The sequence below is a fragment of the Podarcis liolepis genome, assembly GCF_965112155.1.
Source record: "Podarcis liolepis genome assembly, chromosome: 10".
Taxonomy (NCBI): domain Eukaryota; kingdom Metazoa; phylum Chordata; class Lepidosauria; order Squamata; family Lacertidae; genus Podarcis; species Podarcis liolepis.
Window position 1 is genome coordinate 27,747,231 of NC_139562.1, and position 23,140 is coordinate 27,770,370.

Sequence of the window (23,140 nt, forward strand, 5' to 3'; positions counted from 1 at the left end):
AATGTGTCCTTCAGAAGGAAAACATTAACTCCCGGTTACATATTCACACTACCTGGATCCTCCTTGTTTGATCTCAAAGAACCGGATCCAGACCCCTGAGGGAACTGCACTATGCCAACTGAACACACCTGAGGCACAGGTGTACTTAATTCTTCTCTGTTAGACTGTGGTGACTTTGAGGGGGAAAAACTGCAGTCCTGAGGCACCCCCCACCCAAACAGGGTGGGGCCTCGTGAGAATATATTATGTTTTATGTTTTAAATTGTTACTCATTTTAAACCTTCGGGGGGGGGGAGAGAGAAAGGGATACAGCCCTATGGTTCCTTAAAGGACATATTAACATACCCCAAACATCTGCCGGAGATCAGGATCCCGAAAGCGGAAGGGAATGTTGGAGACATGCAGCCGCTTTGGAGTAGATTTGCTCTCGGTACTCTCGTTGCTTTGTGTCTGTGACGGCTGGCCATCCGTCTGTGCCCCTCCTTCTGTCTGCTGCAAGTAATTAAAAAACAAAAATAAAAAGTGGAGAAGAAATCACAAAAATCCAGCCAAGATTCATCCGTTTATCAGTTCATGTCTCAGGTATTTACACCACCTTCCTTGACCTAGTATCTGAGCACATTTAAAGTAAGTTTGATAATAACAAGCAAAGTTCAACAAGCAATCCTTTGTTCATGCAATGGTTGAGAGAAGAACAAAAACAGTAAGAGAATCTCCACAGCACAGGTTATTGGGAGATCAGTTGCATCAGTGTAATTTGGATGTGGATTGAAACAGATACAGATAAAGCAGAGCAAATGACTGTGCCAATACATTTACTGCAGAAGTAGATACCTTTTAATTTTTTTAGACCGAACCTTTCTTGAGGCACTACATTCAACCTGTGGCATTTTTAATATATGGATCTAATGTTGCACCCATATTAGACATGCCCTGCTTTCTTACCTTTAAAATCCTCTTGGCGTGCTTCCGCTAGCATTTAGCTTTCAACATGTCAACATTTTAAGTTTATAATTACAGCAAACAGAATCAACAGTACACAGCACTTATACAGCACTTTAACATAGTCAAAGCATTTTACATATTGCTTTTTCCAACAACCCTGTTAGGTAGGTCAGTATTATTCCCAAACTGCTGGTGGGAGCATTCAAGTTGAGAAAGTGTGGCTTGCCTAAGTGAGTGTAAGTACTTAAGGCAGTAAGTACTTACTTACTGTAAGGCAGAGGTGAGATTCTAGCTGGTCCTCTGATTTGTAACACCCTCTCTCTTGATCACTAAGCCATTCTAGCTTTAAATAGTTCAAGTTTATTTTACCATCATCTCACAACTAATGGCTATATAGGGCCTGGTGTACCTTCTATGATATGGGAGTTTTTTGGGCATGCCATCGTGGGTCCATGATTTTTTTTAACCCCAAAGAGCGGCTGCTGCTGGCATTACTGCTTCAGTTTGCTACCCCACTGCTCCTGAGACTGCGTGCAACTGCTGCCAGACGTAAAGAAGCCGTGAGGGCCACTAGCAGCAATACATCAAACTTCTCCTTTTCACTGCCTGTGCTTCTCTTGATACCAGTGCTGCCTTAATGGACATTAAAAGACCTTTTATACAGGAACTACAGCTTTACAGCCTAGCAAGTGGGTTTGTGAGGTGCCCTGCTTCCAACATCTGGTGGCAAATTATTCTCATCAACAACTACTTCCACTGTCTCTCTTCTCTTCCCAATCAAATCTTTTGTTGCCCTCTCGACATTTATATTGATTCCTCCAAAGGAGACTGTTACTCTTATAAGATGCCAAATTTTCGTTTCTTAAATGGACCTTACAAGGTGATGGAAGCCAAGCCACATTTATATACAGTCATAGGAAAAAGAAAGTGCACTCTCTTTGAATTTTGTGGTTTTACATATGAAGACATAATAACAATCATTTGTTCCTTAGCAGGTCTTCAAATTAGGTAAATACAACCTCATATGAACAACGCATGACATATTACACCATCTCATGATGTATTTAACAGAAATAAATCCAAAATGGAAAAGCCATGTGTGAAAAACTAAGTACACCTTATGATTCAATAGCTTGTAGAACCACCTTTAGTAGTAATAACTTGAAATAATTGTTTTTTGTAGGACTTTATCAGTCTCTCATATTGTTGTGGAGGAATTTTGGCCCATTGTTCTTTACAACGTTGCTTTAGTTCTTTGAGGTTTGCTGGCGTCTGTTTATGCACAGCTCTCTTAAGCACAGCATTTCAATTGGGTTGAGGTCTGGACTTTGCCTGGGCCATTGCAACACCTTGATTCTGTTTGTTTTCACCCATTCTGCAGTAGATTTGCTGGTGTGCTTGGGATCCTTGTCCTATTGCATGGCCCAATTTCAGCCAAGCTTTAGCTGTCGGGCCGATGGCCTCACATTTGACTCTAGAATACTTTGGTATACAGAGGAGTTCGTGGTCGACTCAATGACTGCAAGATTCCCAGGTCCTGTGGCTGCAAAAGAAGCCCAAATCACCACCCCTCCACCACCATGCTTCACAGTTGGTATGAGGTGCTTGTGCTGATATTCTGTGTTTGGTTTTTGCCAAATGTGGCGCTGTGCATTACGGCCAAACATCTTCACTTTGGTCTTATCTGTCCAAAGGACATTGTTACAGAAGTCTTGTGGTTTGCTCATAGGCAACTTTGAAATCCTAAGTTGCGCTGCCATGTTCTTTTTAGAGAGAAGAGGCTTTCTCCTGGCAAACCTTCCAAACAAACCATACTTGTTCAGTCTCTTTCTAATTGTACTGCCATGAACGTTAACATTTAACATGCTGACGCCTGTAGACCCTGAGATGTAAATCTTGGGGGTTTTTTTGCAATTTCTGTGAGCACTGCAAGGTCTGACCTTGGGGTGATTTGCTGGGATGTCCACTCCTGAGAAGATTGGCAACTGTCTTTAATGTTTTCCACTTTTGAATAATCTTTCTCACTATAGAACGATGGACGTAAAATTGGTTGGAGATGGCCTTATAACCCTTCCCAGTTTCATAGGCAGCAACAACTGCTTCTCTAAGAGCATTGGTCATCTTTCCTACTTGGCATTGTGTTAAAACACACCTGAATGCTCCAGACCAGCAAACCTTTAAAACTTCGGCTTTTATAGAGATGGGTACACTTGCTGAAAGGGACGCGGGTGTCGCTGTGGTCTAAACCACAGAGCCTAGGCCTTGCCAATCGGAAGGTCGACACTTTGAATCCCCGCAACAGGGTGAGCTCCCATTGTTTGGTCCTAGCTCCTGCCCCCCTGGCAGTTCAAAAGCACCTCAAGTGCAAGTAGATAAATAGGTACCGCTCTGGCGGGAAGGTAAACTGCATTTCTGTGCACTGCTCTGGTTCGCCAGAAGTGGCTTAGTCATGCTGGCCACATGACCTGGAAGCTGTTCTGCGGACAAACGTTGGCTCCCTTAGCCAATAAAGCGAGATGAGCATGCAACCCCAGAGTCATCCGCAACTGGACCTAACAGTCAGGGGTACCTTTACCTTTACACTTGCTGATAATCAATTAAGCAAGGGCATTTGATTAGCAGCACCTATCTGCTACTTAATTCCTATGGAAGCAGGAAGGGTGTACTTAGTTTTTCACACATGATTTCTCTAATTTGGCTTTATTTCTGTTAAATAAATCATGAGACAGTGTAATATGTTATGTGTTGTTGTTCATCTTAAATTGTATTTACCTAATTCTAGGACCTGCTAAGGAACAGATGATTGTTACTATGTCTTCATATGTAAAACCACAAAATTCAAAGAGAGTGCACTTCCTTTTTCCCATGACTTTAAGATCCTGTTAAAATTGGGTGTAGGATACAATTATCATGAGGGTGCAAAGGACCACGTAGCTCTATGCCAAGTGCTATAAGCCATGAAAGCCGACATTTCACTGAACAGCAGCAAGTTAACCTGCAGTGCAGACAACCCTTTAGTTATTAGTAGGATTTCATAAGGTAAATTAGTTCTCCATCCTGCTTCTCCTTCTCTGTTACCAATAAGGCTACAATGAAGAACAGTGTCTTGCTCATGTTCGTAAACAACATAACAATCCAGTTTCGTAGGGCAGCGTCTCAGATAACCATCAGAATACCTCACTTGAAGTGCAGCTTTTGGCTTATGTTTACTTCTAAGGTGTTTTACTTACTTTAAAATCCACTGAGAACAAAAGATCCATTGTGTGCCATGCTCTTTTGCATGTACCGTCTCTAAACTTATTGTGCATTACAGATGACACTGGGACCTAAACATGGTGAAAGGCTCTAAACATTGAAAGAGACAGAAAGCCTTATTTAATCTTTGTTTGAATCCTTCCTGCAGGAGATTTTGTGTAAACCTTATTACGACATTGTTAACCTGCACCATTAGGGAACCCAGTTTTGGTGAGGTTTGAAAAAACGTGTTCGCTGACTGATGTGTGCTGGCAGGAGCAAAGTGAAATCAATAATAATCTAATCAGTTTTTACCGCAGTTGCAGCTAAGGAAAGCACAATGAAATACTTGCTGGCATGCAGGTGACTTAATACTTCGTGCCTGATTCTTCTTGTTTACAATACAGGCTAACTCCTCTTCATCGTTAGAAGCTGAAAGGTTATTTTGTAGGCCCACTGGTTTTGATATGCTTCCAATTATTTTAATAGACAATTATGTTAATGTGGGGGGTATTCAACTAAGTTTTACTCAGAACAGACCTCCTGAAATTAATGGACCTAACTTAGCCATGTTCATTAATTTCAATGAGTCTACTGTGGGTAAAATTTAGTTGAATATCAACCAATATGTTCCAAGAAATTTGCATGTTTAGCTATGCACTTTTTTAAAAAGAGCTGCTGGTTCTTTGTGGATTTAGTAAAACAGGTTTCAAAGTCCCTGGCTGAACCATGAAGGCCACTGGATGGCCTCTGGTTTTTCAGCATCTTACAGCCTAAGGCTGTAAAGGAAAGAAAGGATGGATAGTGTACATTTAAGTCAGAATTCCTTGAAAGAAGGGCTGGACGGCCATCAGTTAGGGATGCTTTTGTTGTGATTCCTGCATTGTAGGGGGTTGGACTAGATGAGCCTTGGGTGTCTTCCAAATCTACAATTCTATAAAATGTGACAAGTACGAAAATCCAACATTTATCACCATCTATTACGGTGCCAACATCTACTTTTAAGAATCTAGTATGAAAGGGTGCATTATCAGAACCCAGCAACTTAAATTATGTTCTCCAAAATATTAAAATGATGCTTTCATGTGACTTAACTGAAGCTAGATAATAAGGACCATAGAATTCCCAAAAGAGGTGAAATAGGTCCCTCAGCCACTCTTACAAGCAGCACCACTAGGCTCTATTTGTCAGCTGCTACTCTTTCTCTCATTCTTTTCCAGATATGACCTTGGACTTGTATATAAGCTTTTCAGGACAAACAAAAGCATATTAGCAGCAAACATTCACAAGGCAACGTGCTGAGCAAAGCAAGAGCAGCTTTCAGCTTTGCTTCAATCAGGCAATGAATGCCACATAAACTCCATCGGAGCATCTGCAGTCACACAATGCAAAACAAGACACCAAACAGCTGGGATAAACTAATTTCATTCAAACAAGAATCAATTTCAACCAGCCCCAAATATCAAATACACACATGAGTTTCCTGACAAAAGTACACCTGATCACATCACAAGTATACTATTTACAGTGGCTTCCAATTCCCTCCTCAATACACTGACAAAATTATCTCCAAACAAATGCATGGTGCACCCTGAGGGGAGAATCAATGCAGCTGGCTTGTGATTAAATCACACTAGGCTGTTTGGCAGTTTTATTTTTGACTTCGTCAGAGTCCTCTACTCCCCAGGGTAAAACTGTCCAAGGAGGAGGACAGAATGCATGACATCACATCCATCATCTGTGCAGACAACCACTAGGAAATAGTCTCCCTAAACAACCGTTGGATATCATTTCTTCCCACATGGTCCAAGGGGTCTCTCTCTTTAAAGTGCCTTTTTTTTCTTTTTTTGCACTCTGGAGCACGGCTAATGCAAATTTCCAAATTCTGAGCAGCTTACAGCAGATGGTGAAATTGGCAAGTTGACACAGCCTTCCAGATGGCCACAGACATACGGCCCATCATTCCCGCTCCTGGTTACAAAGGGTGCAGACAGAGTGAGGAAACTGGGAACATGGCTGAACTGGTGGTTCTCAGTGTAACAGGGCTCCCATGGGTGGTGTGAATAGTTGGCGGGGATGTCCCTGCTCCTCCCAAACCTCTCCCAGTGGATACCTATACTGGGCCTGGCAGCAGGAGCCTATTCACTACATAAGCTTAAAAGGTGAAGTGCATAAAATTATGTATTGTGTGTGACAAAAGTGGATAGGGAGGTGCATTATTGTTCGTTCTCTCTCTCTCTCTCTCTCTCTCTCTCTCTCTCTCTCTCTCTCTCTCATAACCCTAGAACCCAATATCGTCCAATGAAGCTGAAATGTGTGAGATTCAGGACAGACAGAAGAGAGAGAAAGAGTACGTCTTCACACACTGCAGTGTCAAACTGCAGAATTTGCTATTACAATTTGCAGTGATGACACCAACTAAACTGGCTTCAAAAAAGGAAACTGGACAGATTCCTGAAAGATATGGTTGTCCATGGTAAACCACTGAGCCTCTTGGGCTTGCTGATCGGGAGGTTGGCGGTTTGAATCCCCACGACGGGGTGAGCTCCCATTGCTCTGTCCCAGCTCCTGCTAACCTAGCAGTTCAAAAGCACCCCAGTGCAAGTAGATAAATAGGCACCACTGCGGCAGGAAGGTAAACTGTGTTTCTGTGCGCTCTGGATTTCTATGCTGGCCACATGATCCGGAAAGCTGTCTGTGGACAAACACCGGCTCCCTTGGCCTGAAAGCGTGATGAGCGCCGCAACCCCACAGTCACCTTTGACTAGACTTAACCGTCCAGGGGTCCTTTACCTTTACCTTACTAGCCATAATGGCTATATATTACCTCGAGTACCAGACACAGTATGCCTCTAAATAGCAGTGCTGGGGAACGTGAGTGGGAGAATGCTATTGAACTCCTCAGCAGCTTGTGAGCTTCTCCTATCCACCCGGTTGGCCACTGTGGGAACAGAATGAGGACTATTTGGGTCTTCTTATGTTCTCTTCCTCACTCCTTGTCTAGTTAGCATGAGGAGTAAATGGAGCAATCAATGCTTAATCCCTTGGGGAAAATTTTGCATCCCTAAGCCCCATAACCATCTTGTGGGTGTATACTGCCATATTTCTTTTCGGTGCTCCTAATCAGAGGCAGCGAGGACAAAGGATTCACATCTGTGGCTGCACCAGGTTGTGGCACTCCCTGCCTCAAGATATTTGTGTGGTTTCTTCCTTGATGTCTTTCTGGCATCACTTTAAGACACCTATTCCGGAACAAGTTAAATTTGTCTATTAACTATTCATTTTATCTGCTGTCCTATCCCAAATTCTTTTTAGTAATTAAACAAAAAATTTACTATCATCATCATCTTGCTTTTAAATGCTCTGGCTTGGATTGTTAGCTGTCTAAAGCACATTTCAAAAGCAGAAAGGTAGGATAAATTTTTTCCTTCAATAAACAAATGAACAAATAAGGCTCTGTTCTGTCTTAATCAACGAGCTGTGATTTTGACTGAGGAAGGCTAATTACAAAAGGATTTGAGAATCCCTGCTCTAAACAGCCTGACCTAATCTTGATATAACATTTATAAAGAAGAAGCCAACCAGTTCTGTTGGAATAACTTCTAAAGACTGCATACCAATGGAAATATAAGACTACGTAGAAGCTGAAATTTGTGCCCCAATTAATGTTGTGTTGTATATTGAAGAAAGCCAAGGTCTCAAATATGAGGAACGTGGGATGCCTCCCTTTTCCAGATTTCCAGTGCACATTTCACTCCTCAGAGCATGACAGACTTCTGAAAGGTACATTTAACTTCAGACTTCCACAGAGATTAAAATATCACATTAGAGCTGCCAGAATACACCTTACTCTTTATGAGGTCATTAAAACTACAATAAAACACCGATTACCACAAATTAAGTTTTTTATAAAAATTGACTTCTGCCTCTCAGTTTTTAATTTCACTTTAAGTGATTGCTCACTAGACAGATGATGAATATAATAGACCCAGCCTTCTGATCTATTTTGAAGACAGCTTACACAGTGGCCTGGCAGGAGAAACCACCTCAAGTGTAGCTGATTAATGTATATACTTTAGAAAACAACTAATCTTCCACTAAGAAGTTTCGGCTCCTTCAGGCTAGCTCTCTATCAGTGCCTCATTATAAGATACAGCTCTTTCTTTTCTCAAGGTTGCATATGGCTAGTCAGGCTCTGCAACAAAATTAATCTCTTCAGAATATATCTGGGGGGAAACCACTCGCTAAATATTCTGCTTGCAATATTTAGATTTCTTCTCCCCCCCCCCCGAGAATTCAGGCTATTTTGGCAAACTGCTGGATGGCAGATATGAGATGAGACAGCATGAGAGAACAAGAACCAGGAACCTTTTGAGGTAGAAGGGGGAACTGGGTCAGACTTAAATCTCTATGCAACTATACAGGCAGGGCTGAGGAAAAAACACTGTCTGAAAATGTGTGGAGAGACACAGCCAGTCCACGTAGAGCCCATCGCTGCTCACTGTCCTCTTCATCATGAGATAGTGAAGGTGGTTATCTTTCACCCCCCAGAAAAACAGAATGGAAGCAGGAAGTCAAAAGAGTGAAGCTCCTTCCCAGTTCCATTTTTGACTACTTTTCAAGGCTCAGATCTGAACTGCGGGACCAAAAAAAAAAAAAAAAAAGATTTGCCTAGAGGACAGGGTGGGAAATGGGGTGACCTGGGGGGCTGGAGTGAGAGCGAGCTAGTGAGACAAGGGACACACATGCACTCACAAGCTGGATCCAGTAAAATGGATGGTCTTGAAATTCTCCCCCCCCCCAAGGTTTCTCACCACCACATGATAGGTCACCTGGTCAACAGCTATGTTATGTGATTCACTGGTGATTTTGTCATAATCATACGTAAAAATAATGAACATCCCTAAAGGATCCATGCCTTGGATGAATGTTTTTGTGTTGCTGACAAGCACCAAATTTATGGTTTTTACAGTGCAGTCCGTCAGTGTACTCTTTAATTTGATTATGTCTGGTGGGACCGCTTGTAAAATAAAGCACATTCAGGAAAGCCATGGAATTGCAGTGTTGGAAGGGATCCAATGGTCATCTAGTCCAACCCCCTGCAATGCAGGAATCACAGCTAAAGAATCCCTGATAGATCCAACCTCTGTTTAAAAACCTTCACTGAAGGACACTCCACCACCTCCTGAGGTAGTCTGTTAGAAATTTCTTTCTGATGTTTAGTCAGAATCTCCCTTGTCATTTGGCTCCATTGGTTTGGATCCTACCCTCTGGAATGCAAGGAAGACCTAGAATCATAGAATTGTAGAGTTGGAAGGAACCACAAGGGTCATCTAGGGATCGCACCTAAAGCCAAAATTGCACAGAGACAAAACACATCAGATTCAATGGTAGATGGGATTGTCAAAGTCCTTTTTCCAGGAAATCTGCCCCATTTCTGCTCTCTTTTTAATTTATTTTTTTTTTTGCCAAGTACATAAAGCTGAAAGCACACAAGTTAAATGTGCATAAATTGTAAGCACACTGTATATCTATATCTACATCTATACACACACAAACACAAACATATATAAACAAGAGGATAGGAGCAGCAAGATGGTAAGCAAGAGAGTGGGGAAGGAGAAACCAAAATGGTGACAGGAGCATATACAGAAAAATGAAGAAAAGAAAAACGAATGGCTAAAAGTAACAATAAAGAATGGGGAAAGCCATAGAGAAAAATGAAAAAAAATGGGGAAAACAGGAAAGGAACAGGAATCAAAGACAGAGGTGTGCTTGCTTTCTCGAAGGCAGGACAGACTGAGGTGACATCGTGCATCCTGGGTGTCACCTGCTTCCCAAGACATTGTGCCTGCCTCTGGCACTTGGTGGGGCCCTAAAGCCCAGTCCAACAGCCTCACTCACACTGCACAAGATAAATGAGAGCTCCCTAATTTTTGGAAGGAAGGAAGGAAGGAAGGAAGGAAGGAAGGAAGGTCACTAAAACACACTGTGGAGAAAAACTACAGACAGCCTTTGCTGAGATACTGCTAATATAGTGGCCAGATTAAGAAAACTGAATGGAAAGGTGACTGCTTATCATAGCATGCAAAGATGAATCAAAAGGTATTTTGCAGATTCCAAATGTTTGACTAGATTGTGGCCATGAACAAGAATATGGAAAGTGGCTGTGAGCATATGCAAAGTGCTTTTGCCTCACTACTTGCTGTTGCTCATTGGAGGAAGGGCTCTGAAGTCAGAGACAATGATTTCCACTTAAGCTTGAGCCCCGGAACCTCTCAATTAAGCAATGCCTAAAGGAAAGGCTGTGTTATGTGAATGAGGAGGGGAGCAACAATGCATTAAATCATTGCACCGTAAATGCAAACAAAACTGTTTGCATTTTTGGAGCAATCAATACCCCCTGTACCCTGTACAAATTGTCGCACATTTACTACTTTTCTCTCCTTGGTACTTTATGAATAACCACCTACAGAAAATATGGGTTCAGGAGTCAGAATGTTTGGGAGTTAATCACATCTAACTGAAGAAGAACAGATGGCGTTTGCCAACAGCTGTATCTTGCTCCAATCAAATTCCAGTGTGTTCTGTTGTTATGAGTGCTGCTTCACACATTACAAAGTTCTTAACACAGGCACAACATAGCATGGAAACCGGAAAGAACTGAAGAATTCGGCTGAGAGAGGCAAAGCAAGTAAAGTTCACTGTAGCCTGGAGGCCCAGTTTGAAATGTCATTGCAGATCACCAATTAAATTTGGCGTATCAAGTCTACTCCCCCTTGGATAATACCCCTATACATCATGATTCCCTCATATGATTTGGCATGACCATTATTTATTAGTCAGAACATCTAGGACTAAAATATTGTGCAGCCTGAAGCTCAGGAATGAGATGGGCGATCTGAAGATAGGTCACAGTATACATTTCCCTCACTTAATTTTATTGTGTTACTGTTCTTTGCTTTAAGAAGACAAAGCTTCCTGGCAGAGCAACTGATTCATTCTGAAAAGAGATGACTAAAACACAGATGACAGAACTAGATGAGATGTTTTCTGGACATCCATACAATTCATAATCCTAAGAAACCTGCAGGAATCTATTTCAAACATTGTCATCTATATCTTAGCTACTGCCAGTTCTTGCACTTATGGGATCATAACTGTCAAATTACAGGGATACACATGCATCAGCTTAATTGAGAAGTTTCAGCCATGGACAGCTGACATCAGAGAAATTATTAAGAGGGGGAATATCTACGCGAATAGGCTGTAAGTTGAGAATACTGTAGAAAGATTTCCACTGCAAGTTACTGAATTTCTACTCTCAAGTCAACCTCTTAACAGAGACAACACCTAATCTTTACATCATGGCCTGCAGATCAGGAACATACCACTAGCTTGCACTGTCTCCTGGTCTCCATGATTTGCTGCAACCATGATTTCTGAATCAGATTTTTTTTAAAATAAAGAAAGGCTTAGTGAAAACCAGGACTGCTTTAAAACCATGATGTTAAACCGTGGTTTCAGGTGGATTTGCATACCAGAATTTGGGGCAATCCTGGTTTGCAGAAACCATAGTTAAATCAGACTGACAGATTTCAGTATGCTATACTTAAAAGCAGACCACGGAAGAGAGGGGGAATTTGTGCATAAGCCAGCATTGACTAATGTGAATTAATCTAGATTTCAGAAGTCTCTGTTAATGTCATACAGACATATGATTAAAAATGTTGAGGTTGGAGTGAAGAATTCTACTGCTGTCTTTTGCAATTATTCTGATGTCAAATTCAGCACAGTAAGTTCCCTTGAAGACAAGTCTGGGAAATTCTTGACTGTGGTGTTCATCATAAGAAACTGATCTAAAGTTCTGAATTACTATGATGATGTGGGAAAGGCAAAGGAAGACCCTCTCCCCGCCCCCAAAAAACCACTACTAACAAATCCTTCTGTCTTTCGTGCTTTCTTTCTCCCTTCCAATTTTTTGGGGTTCTCGCAAACAGACCTGTGATGGATGGTTATATACCTAGACCAGATGGTGCAGAAAAATATCCTGGCAAGGCAGCCTGCTAAGCACACCATGGGGTGCTTCAGATTTTCCAATATATGAATAGTCATCAAAATATCTTATGGTATACAAACGAATTCAGAATTACAAGGAATACACATTAGAGGGGATCAGGAGCCCTTTATTTGTTTATATTAAAAATAGTAACCACATAGGTTCTGAGCTTGTTTGTCCCCAGATGCTTGTCAAAGAAGGATAATGAATGTCTCTGTCTTGGCTGCAAGATGACATTTAACTAGTAGGCCAGTGATGCAGAGTTGCTGGGAATGCAAACATATTGAAGGGTTTTTTGGATGGGAAACTAGAGCTTCGTCCAGTGATTGAATGATTAACTTAACAGGCACATATAAGAAGAGTATACTATGGTAACTATGTACCCTTGTGATGGAAATAATAAACAGTTACCAGATATTAAACAGTGGGATTAAATGCAACAGCTAATTCAGAAATAGAAGCTGTGCCAACAATGGCACTGAGGATAGAACTACATGTTCAGCAGAGACTTGAATTACCAGACCCTGCTCACTACTGAATATGTAGCTCTACACAGTGAAAATACAACTGCTGACAAAAAATACAGGCATTAAGATTGGGCATAGATACTTTAGAGGTGAGGTCAGGTATGGGGGACTCATTGGTCCTGAATGGGATAACCGTGTCCCTAAAAGACCAGGTGCACAGCCTGGGAGTTATTCCGGACTCACAGCTGTCCATGGAGACACAGGTCAGTTTTGTGTCCAGGGCAGCTGTTCACCAGCTCCATTTGGTACACCAGCTGAGACCCTACCTGCCTGCACATTGTTTCACCAGGGTGGTTCCTGCTCCAGTTATATCCCACTTGGACTACTGCAATGTTGTCAATGTGGGGCTACCTTTGAAGGTGACTTGAAAACTACAACTAATCCAGAATGCGACAGCTAGATTGATGACTGGGAGTGGCCACCAAGACCATATAACACCAGTCCCAAAAGAACTATGTTGGCTCCCAGTACATTTCCAAGCACAATTCAGAGTGTTGGTGCTGACCTTTAAAGCCCTACACGGCTTTGGCCTTGTATACCTGAAGAAGCATCTCCATCCTCATCATCCAACCCAGACACTGGGATACAGCTCTGAGGGCTTTCCGATAGTTACAGGAAATCAAGCAGAGGGCCTTTTTGGTAGTCACGCCCGACCTGTAGAACGCCCTCCCATCAGATGTCAAGGAGATCTGTGATTTTTAAAAAACATCTGAAGGCAGCCCTGTTCAGGGAAGTGTTTAGTGTTGGATGTTGGATTGGATTTTTACTATTTTTTGTTGGGAGCAGTCCAGAGTTGCTGGAGCAACCCAGTCAGATGTGTGGCATATAAAAAGTTGTTGTTGTTGTTGTTGTTATACAAAGTATACTAATTTAATAAATAGTAAGTTGGCTGCAAGAGTACTTTGACACAGAATCCTCAGGTGCACACTGAATTAAAATTGCACAATGCAAATTAAAGTGTTCGCAATATGGTTAATATTATTTAATATACACAATTAACATATTTAATTAAATATGTAGAATTGAGTCCCTGACAGAATAAGAAAGCTGGGAATGTACAAATAATAGTAGTAATAATAATACTAATATTTTTGAAGGCTTCTAGTCAAACTAGTGGAGCCTCTTGTGAAGCCATTAAATAAACATAGCCTGTGAAAAAGAAGCGCGCACAATGCTGGACTACCCTCCCCCTAGACATCCTCCGAACAGCCCTGGTGTGGAGTTATCTTGGGTTAGTCTGCAGTACACTCCCCACCTCAAAAGTAAATAAACTGGGGTCGGAGGGAGTTGTGGCCCGGGGGGTGGGGTGGGGTGGGACGGTTAGGGTAGAAACAACTGGCTGTTTTTTAAAGTGGAGCCATAGCCTGGATTAAGAATAATCCAGGCAATGCCCCACACTGGAAGAGTTTCTAATTGAGAATATTGAAAGGGGAAACATGCTAAATAAGGAGCAAACCAGAAAGGGCAATGCGAAGGGCAAAGCCTGAGTGCATTTTCAGACTGTTCAGTCGGAAGCACACCAGAGGTTGTCTGAGCAATACAGGAGAGTGGCTGTGCGGATAGGGTGGCAGGGATGACAACTGGGATTGAATGTGATCTCACCAGGCCTTGCTTCTCTTGACTCTTCATCATATTTTTCACCCTCATGAGGGGAATGGGTTATGAGGCTGTCTGAAATAAGACTCATAACTGGTTAAACAAAGAAACAAACAGATGATAAAGAGTGCCTCTGAGGATGTGTTGAGGTCTTTCTCTCCAAGTCTTTTGTCAAGGATCCCAGGAAAAGACCAAACTTTATGGTCTCACTTTGCTATTTATCTAGGTTAAGAGGGTTAAAGCGCCAAGGAGAGCCCAACAGGTAGCGAGGGACAAGGCAGACGAGCTCCACACTCCTTGTGCCACCCCAGCCAGAGGTACAATGGCGACCCCAAAGAGGAGGAGGAACCAGTAGTGGTGGAGGCAGTTTTGCAACCTGCCTGCCTCCTCCTCCTCCTCCGCTTGCTCCAGAGCCAAGCTAATCCCAGGCGCACTGTCCTTTTGCTCCTGCTCTAGCAGCCCTCCTCATTTCAACTCCAAGGCACACAAGCTCCAAGGTGGACCAGCTAGCCAGCCCTCGTTCCCTAAGTGCACTCCAATCTCTGCTGGGAAGGAAGTGCCGGTTGCGTAGAGCAGCCCAGGCAAAGCCTGGCCTGGAGATATGGAGCAGGTGGCACTTGACCAGATTCCCAGCCACTTCCTTACCTGCCCCAGAAGCTCAAACCAGGGGACTTTGATGGATTGGGGGAGGAGAGAAAAGGCTTCATGTCTACATCACTCTCTGCTCTTGGCCCCTGCCGAAAGCCCACTAGCTGACTGCCTACCTCATCCCCTGAAGCACTGGCTTTCCTAATGAGGCAAGAAATCTGTGGTACTTAGCAAGGGCTCCCATGCTTTAGAGAAAAGACTTGCTCCTGTTTAGTGGCAGCTTTAGGACTGAAGAAGCTTCATGGCTTAGCTTATATGTGGGTAATTCCAGAAACTGCTGGCCCGCTCATTGTTCTCTGTAATCTTGGCTGAGGAGTGTTTTTAAGGCCTGTGTTTTTAAGGCCTATTTGCGTGGCACAGAATCTTGAGTCAAACAATTTGAGCCAAGAGTGTGTTGCTCTGGAAAGATCTCTGGGAAATTAAAAACTCGCTCCTAGGGACTTTAGATTCCAGGCACATATTTAACTACTGAAGGAACATTTTAAAAATGGAGAACTTGTGACAGATCTGATACAAGACAAAAACATTTTAGCACCACAAAAGAGTTCAGGATGTGGTTATCCAAGGTTTTTTCTACCAATGGAGATAAATTGTCCCACATTCTTAAAAATAATTAAAGCTGAGTTGTCCCTGGCAGAGCAATTCCAAAGCAAAGATTGCTGAAGAGGCATTAAACCTGAAAGCCACAACCCTACATCATGTGATAAAAAAATACGAAGCAAGGGAAGCTGCAATAATATTCTTTTTGAGATCTGTTCTACTACTTGTGCCTGAAACCTAGATCTGCATATAAAAGATCCTTCCAGGGGGATTGATGGGCTCATGGCTCAAAAACCAAGCAGAAATTCAACCAGTTACGAGGCTACAGACTTGGCGATCCATCATATATCTCACCTACTCTATTGTTTTTCCGATAAATATGATTTGGCAGGCAGCTAAGGAACAGTTATGGTGTTTCCAGAAGAAAGATTTCCCCCAGTGCCAGGTATAGCAGTCACAGGATATACAGGGACTATTCCAAATTCCATTCTAAGGGTCCAAACATTACTAGAGAGACCAGCATGAATGTCAGGCTGAATTAATGAGATGCACAAAGTCTGTTTTCCTAATATGTAGTTTTCTTGTGATACTCTTTCTCTATTTGGGGTTGGCTTAAAACAGCCATAGGGAAGACAGTCAGCATGACAAGGCCTTGGGCTAAAGGGTAAGAAACAATGCCATCATCCCAAAGGGTAAAACTGGAAACCTACACCCCCCCCCATCGCTTTACTGCTCATGTGCAGTTTACACACACTACATTGCACTGATTACAACCATGAGATGTAAGAGTCAAAGCAATAAAGCCTAACAATTTATGAAGATATTTCAGACAAGCCTCCTTCAGAGCCTTCAAGTTCTGTGAGTTCTCCCTCCCCTACAGCAAAATTTGTAGGTGAGATCTCATCAGGCTGAAGGCACTAGGTGAGTCTCCCTGGGGAGAGCATTCCACAAACAGGGAGCCACCACAGAAAAGCCCTATTCCCATGTAGGAGGCGCATTAAGAAAGGCCTCAGATGATGGTAACAGGGTCCAGGTAGGTTCATATAGAGAATGGCAGTCCTTTAAGGATTGCAGTCCTGAATCATTTAAGGTTTTATAGGTCAAAGGAATGTGCAAAACAGGCTGTAAACAGCAGCACTATCACTGCTGTATTGGGGGGGTGGTGAGATTCTACACCTCCTTGGGGATGCTTGTTCCATTGTGGAGGAATATTTTACCCTGCTCAGTGATGGCTCCAACAAGCATTTTTCTTGTCTTTGTGGACTCCCAACAAGCTTGACTCTCACTACTTCACCAAAATACAACTGTCATATTTTTTAAAGGTTGTCATTCTGATCACCTCAGCTCACCACTTGACATGTGCAGGCTCCTATCCTCACTCTCACCAGTTCTCTAAGCAGTTGAATTAGCTGATGAGACGCAGTGCTCTTTCATGCAGTACACTGAGATTGCCTCCTAATATGGAAGAGGAACAGGAGGCTTGGCAGCAGCTGGTGACTAAGGTCAACGCTCCCATTATTCATTCCCTGCTTCATTATATTAAATTAAATAAACGTCTGGACAAAGATGAAATCAACATAAACGCATAGAGGCAGCTCAGAACTGGCATACAGGAGATCCCATTTCATTTGCAGGATTCATATCTTCCATTGTCACACTGCAGACATCAAGCATTTCCATGCAGAAGATCTAAGCCTGTGTTGTACTTTCAAGCCTGGGAGCAGATAGTATGACTATACACCATTAGGCAGGACTTGTTGTAGCTACCAATAATGCTTTGCCCTACTTTAAGTGCATCTGGATTTGGCTTCCAACAAGAGCATTAGGTTTAAATGCGTTAGTTTAGTACCTTGTGAGCCAAAATGCCTTCTTTTTCAAGTCAACTGTTTATTTTAAGCAATTTTATTTTATTTTAAGCAATGTTTTAAGGTACTGATCCATGATGCCACCTACTCACCAAAGATAAAATGCTACCTAATGCTAAGCATCTCTATACACCTCAAACTGGTATTTTCAACCATATCCTTCCATTCAAGGCCACTGCACTCATGTAGGACTTACTTGGGAGCTATGTGTGTGCTATTAGCCAGCTATGTTACAAGAAAACTGAAAGCATTAAAAGATTAAATCCATCCTTTGCACCCTAGATTCCCACCATAATGCTCTTTATTAGGAAGTTAAGACTTAACAAGTGGCTTAACAGATGGATAAAGCTTTTCGTTTAGATAATCCGCAGGCATATTGCCCAGTTCGAGACTACAGAATTATGTCAAAAAGGGAACAAAGTAAATGGCTTTGTGGCAGTCCAAGAGTCTTGTCTACAATATCATTTCTCAATTCCATCATGGTGCTGCCCTCAAATCTTCACCACATTATGTCATTCTGAGGAACAAACTCTACCAATTCATTTCTGCCACCCCAATCTAGAAATTCCCCCATAAAATGGTCCTATTCTTAACAACCAAAGGCAGCCACAATTGGCAGGTCTGCTCACCAAATCCAGCGGTCCATTCTTTTAAAAGATGCATTTAAAGTTTGACCAAAACACAGAGGAGCTTACAGATCTCCTTGTGTCCCTTTGAGTGAAGAATGGATCTTCCTCACCTCCTCCTTCCCTTTATCCTACTTAATAGAAACAAGCAGTACTGGCAGAGAGGAACTGAGCTGCATCAGATTAGGTGCAATAAGAGTTTGGGCACCCACATTTGCAGGTAAGTTAACCTAGAAACTTGGGTATCGTGATCCCATCACGTCCAAGCCACACTGGTTATACAGGCACCTTTCACATTGATGCCAATCAATCCTACATTCAATCCTGCCTCTGCAAGCTGCATAAAGGCAGAGATTGCAAGAGAATGTGATCCATATAGGGAGGGGGTGCAGGGTGTGAAAAGACCCCTATATGAGGGCCCATCAGCAACATGAAAGTGGCCTGGAGGACAGGTCAGCTAGTTAAGAATAAAACAAGTTGGCTTGATTTTTCTGTCACCTTCTTAATTCATTCAGCCTGGAGTGATTGTTTGATTGATTTCAGATGAATAACAAACACCTGCCCTTCTCAGTTCTCTTTCCAATGCTGGGAGGAATTCTCTTCTTTGGTCATCACAGCTTTTGCCAGGGAAATAGGGAGACATTAAAAATAAAGCTTGGAATGCAAAGGTACTCCCCACCCCACCAGCCAGACTGAATGTCTAGTTTTTGCCACAAGAGTCCTATCCATGCAGTTTGGGAAAAATACAAATGCGAGAGATTAGGCATTCTCATCTGAAATAAGTAACGCTGCACTGCTCAGCCTCGCTATGCATACCGTAAGAGATCCATTCTGTGTGGTGGCTGTGTTCGTGTTCTGTTCTCCGTGCGCCTGTGTACTCCCATAGATTGTCAGATTGTGCTCGCTGGTCTGGCCTGCATAGTCCTGAGTGTGGGGTACGCCATACTCTGTGGGGATCCCATTCTGTGGGGGAGGTGGGAATGGGATTGTTGTGAATGGCTGGACCATCGTGTCAGGAGTGGCTGTCGGCTCCTGGTTACCCTGCGAGTGAAAAAGAAAACAGCATTTAATATACCATCCCCAAAAAGAGCTCTTTCAACGAACAGTCTTTCAAGGGCCTAGATAAGTTCTCTTTCATTCCTCAACAACAAGAACACATACTCCCCGAAGAAGCAAGCAATCTTGTCTCCTGGAAACCATCTGCACGAATTTCTTTAGCGTGTTTAATGTATAACAATAAGTGATAAGATCAAGTTTTCAAGATCAAAAGACCCCCCACAATCCTATTAACTGCAGAGAAGCATGCTATCAAACTGAAATACTGGGTTCTTACTCATGGCACCAGAACAAAGCGTGTTTTTGTTGCAGCTTTGTTTTTGTTTTTTTAAAAAGAGGAAAATAAAACTGCAGAATATTAGAGCAGATTTGTACTCCGACATCTCATTAAACTTTAGAATGGGTATCAGTTGATACATTCTTTGTTTACTAGTGCAGACCATCCCTCCTTCACTGTAGTTCAAGGTAGATTGTTTCAAGGTTACTTAAGGAGCACTTTGCTGAATAAAGTGCCCTGCCATCTGAGTCAACTCACTGCCACTCATTAAGGCGTCCTTGCCATCAAGGGCAGTTGTAATGACTGCTTACCCCTTACCCTGCAACAGTTTAGTAGAAATAAAACAAAATTTCACCATCTATATTAATTTGTTTAAAATAATTAGTTTTAGTTTTGCAACTGTAAGCTGACAATGGAGTTTCAGAATGACACCCAAAGATAAAAACTTTTTACAAAAAAAATAATAACATTAGTTAAGTTGACTTCATTATTTCACAACAAAAATCTTCATAGCAGCAGCCAAAACAAAAAACAAAACAAAAAATTTGGTTTTTATGATTAAAGTTCTAACAAATCAAAACCTTAACATTTGACCGAACCTTTTAAAACTGCCTGAGCCTCAGTAGAACCTTCTATCTGTCAAGCCTCATAAGGCTAAACCCCTCTTGACCTTTAGAAAGCGTTTTTAAAATCCTCAGGTTAGGCAGGTATTTGAACTGATGTGGTAGTGCTTGGTTTTAGCAGATTTTTACATGTTTTTATAAAATGTACTGGTCTTACTAGATTACTGCTTAACTGTAATGGTTCTGTGCACGAATGTTTAATTTTTACCTTTTTACGTTTTGCATTTTGGCATATTTTATCTTTTAAAAAAAATTCTGGGGTTCTTCAGAAACACTAGGAAATAAGAAGCTGCCTTAAATTGAGACTTTGGGCCCATCTAACTCAGTAATATTTACAGCAGGGAAGCTGAAGCTGTGGCCTTTGGGTAGAGATGTTCTTGGGCTCCAAGTCCCATCATTCCCACCCAGTATGGCTAGTGGTCAGGAATGATGGAAGCTGAAGTCCAGAAACACCTAGAGGGCCCACACCTCACACCTGGGAGAGTGGCTGCCGGTCAAAACAGGCATTTTCCCCTCCTCCCTGGAGAAACATAACTGCTACTGAACCTTTTGCATGGATCACTTGTGCTTTATTGTCAAGCTATATAACCTTTGGGCTAGGCAGCAGAACACATTTTAGAAATAAAGGCTTTGAAGATGCCAAATGGAAACCAAACACATAATCACAGTGCCAGTTTACTGTAATGGCACTCCTTGCCTGCTTTTCCAAGAGAGGAAGGTATGAACAGCAGCGTTGAGAACACTGCACTTTCTCTCCCCTAATCATAAGCATCACTACTTTCAAACAATGCATTAATTATATTCATCCCAATTTGTGGTAACCCACAGAGATTGCCATGCCAGTGCACTGGGCTTCTAGTAGCACTTTCCCACAAATGCTGCTTCAGATGTATTAGATGTTTGACAGCTATTAAACGGATACGCTAAAAGCCACCCAGAGAACATCAGCCGAGTTCTAGCACTTTAGAATGATGATGAAGCTTTCTCAAGCACATGATTTCCATCACCCAACATGCACTCTTGAACAAAAAGAGGTTTTCTTAGAGTCCGCATACTGAAATCAGGAGAATGCACAAGGTATTCTTCAGAATTTAATGCTAAATTGTGAGGAGACAACGCTAAAAGGCTCCCGCCCTAGCACAAGTCATTTACAATGACTCTGCTGCACAGAGAACATAAAAAGGATGTTAAGGTTTAAATTCAGATTAGACAGTTAGTTAAAATCCTTCTGCCTTAGATCTGAAATTGGATCAGTTTACCCAAAAATTTGACTGGGGTCAACATTTGCCAAATGAGAACAAATCTCCTTGCAGAAAATCAAGGACATATCTTGCCTTTGCCCACATCAGAGGCAGGCCTCATCTCTCCAATTCACAGCAAAAATCCACTGACCCTGATAGCTACATAATGGTCAGGAAATAGAAAAGCCTCCAACTGCAGTCCTGTACCCACTTACTTAGGAGCCAGACCACTGAATTCAGTGGGACTTTTGAGTAGAAATGTGTAGGATTGCACCATCAGCCACCTATGGAACTAAGGAAAAGCAAACTTCAGCTTAGGCATTATTATTCCTCTCACTCATGATTAGCAAGAAGCAGCTTGGCCCTGCAAACCTGCAGTAGCTGTCCAATATAATAATAATAATTATAATAATTATAATTATAATTATAATTAATAATAATTTTATTTGTACCACGCCCTCCCCGGCTGGAGAGGACCATAGAAAACGCCACACATGAAAGATACAAGCAAACATGTTGACTCCCATGCTGGTAAAATTGGCTGAAACCAACACAGAATAGGATATATGGTAGTTTGCTGATTTGTCATGGATTCTTTAGCTGTGATTCCTACATTACAGGGTTGGACTAGATGGCCAACTCCATATGATGATGATTTTTTTAATTATCATCATATGGTATAGCCCTTCTGGAACTGTGTCACCAAGCAACATGGCAGAGGACTTTCAGTCTGAATAAAGGTAAAGGTAAAGGTACCCCTGCCCGTACGGGCCAGTCGTGTCCGACTCTAGGGTTGTGCGCCCATTTCACTTAAGAGGCCGGGAGCCAGCGCCGTCCGAAGACACTTTCGGGTCACGTGGCCAGCGTGACAAAGCTTCTCTGGCGAGCCAGCACCAGCGCAGCACACGGAAACGCTGTTTACCTTCCCGCTATAAAGCGGTACCTATTTATCTACTTGCACTTAAGGGTGCTTTCGAACTGCTAGGTGGGCAGGAGCTGGGACTGAAAGATGGGAGCACACCCCGCCAACCATGCGATCGGCAAGCCCTAGGCACTGAGGTTTTACCCACAGCGCCACCCGCGTCCCTCAGTCTGAATAGTTCTCCACAATAAAAGGAAAAAGGGGGGGACGGGACGGACTAGAGCTATTCTAATGGACATGCTAGTTTTCCAGAAACAAGGAGTCCAGGGGGAACCATCCCCAAAAGGCTGCATCATAAAATCCCCACCCCCTCCCCACAACACACACCAGCTCTTAGTTATACTGCACTCTGCTTAACTCAGACATTTTTCACGTTCCTCCCTCTGGCAACCTAGAGAGATTAGGTTGTACTGTATTTGCAGTTCTGCTTTATAAGTTACTTTTCCCCAACAAAAAGATCAATTTCAGGGTTGGAAAACAAACATGTAGTTTGCACTATATGAAAGACAACAAGATTGTTTTCTATTTTGCAGGAAAAAGAGACGGGGAAACCGATGTATCCATTCCTTCACTGCATACCTGCAATGCCCTTCATATATTACAAAATACATATCCGTACACCTACTATGAAAAATACAGCAGGCTGTATAAAGCATCCTCACTGTAGATGCAAATAATATGCCTACTCACAGATCTGAAGCAGCGCAGCTTGTTGCAACACTGAGAAACATAACCCAGAGACAGGGAAATTGTGCTTTAGCATAGCACAGAGGATCACTGTTGGTTTTCTCCAAAGGGAACCACTGTACAAAATAGTCTTGCAGAAGAACACATGCAGAAGAAGGAGAGGGCTTGAAACGAACTAAGGAAACGTTCTCTGTGCATTATCAAATTGCCTGCAACTCTCATTTTAGGCAAAATGAAACTATGTTAAATTCAGAATACATCTAGCTAACGCCAGGTCATTCAGATACTGGCTGA

At 42.3% G+C, this 23,140-nt stretch overlaps 1 protein-coding gene across 35 annotated transcripts in view; it reads right to left on the minus strand.

The window, feature by feature from the left end:
* RBFOX2 (RNA binding fox-1 homolog 2) overlaps positions 1-23,140 on the minus strand; it is a gene marked incomplete at its 5' end in the record, with an annotated part of 176,762 nt that overhangs the window by 48,730 nt on the left and 104,892 nt on the right. For 26 of the 35 annotated variants that reach the window (XR_014516357.1, XR_014516358.1, XR_014516359.1 and 23 more), the window contains 2 exons: positions 346-492; positions 18,857-19,081. Coding sequence is in view for 30 of the 35 variants with exons in the window: in XM_083462224.1 (XP_083318350.1) it covers positions 346-492; positions 18,857-19,081 (372 nt within the window). The remainder of the gene's footprint in view (positions 1-345; positions 493-18,856; positions 19,082-23,140) is intronic. The other 9 variants (XM_083462226.1, XM_083462204.1, XM_083462203.1 and 6 more) reach the window with 1 other exon arrangement.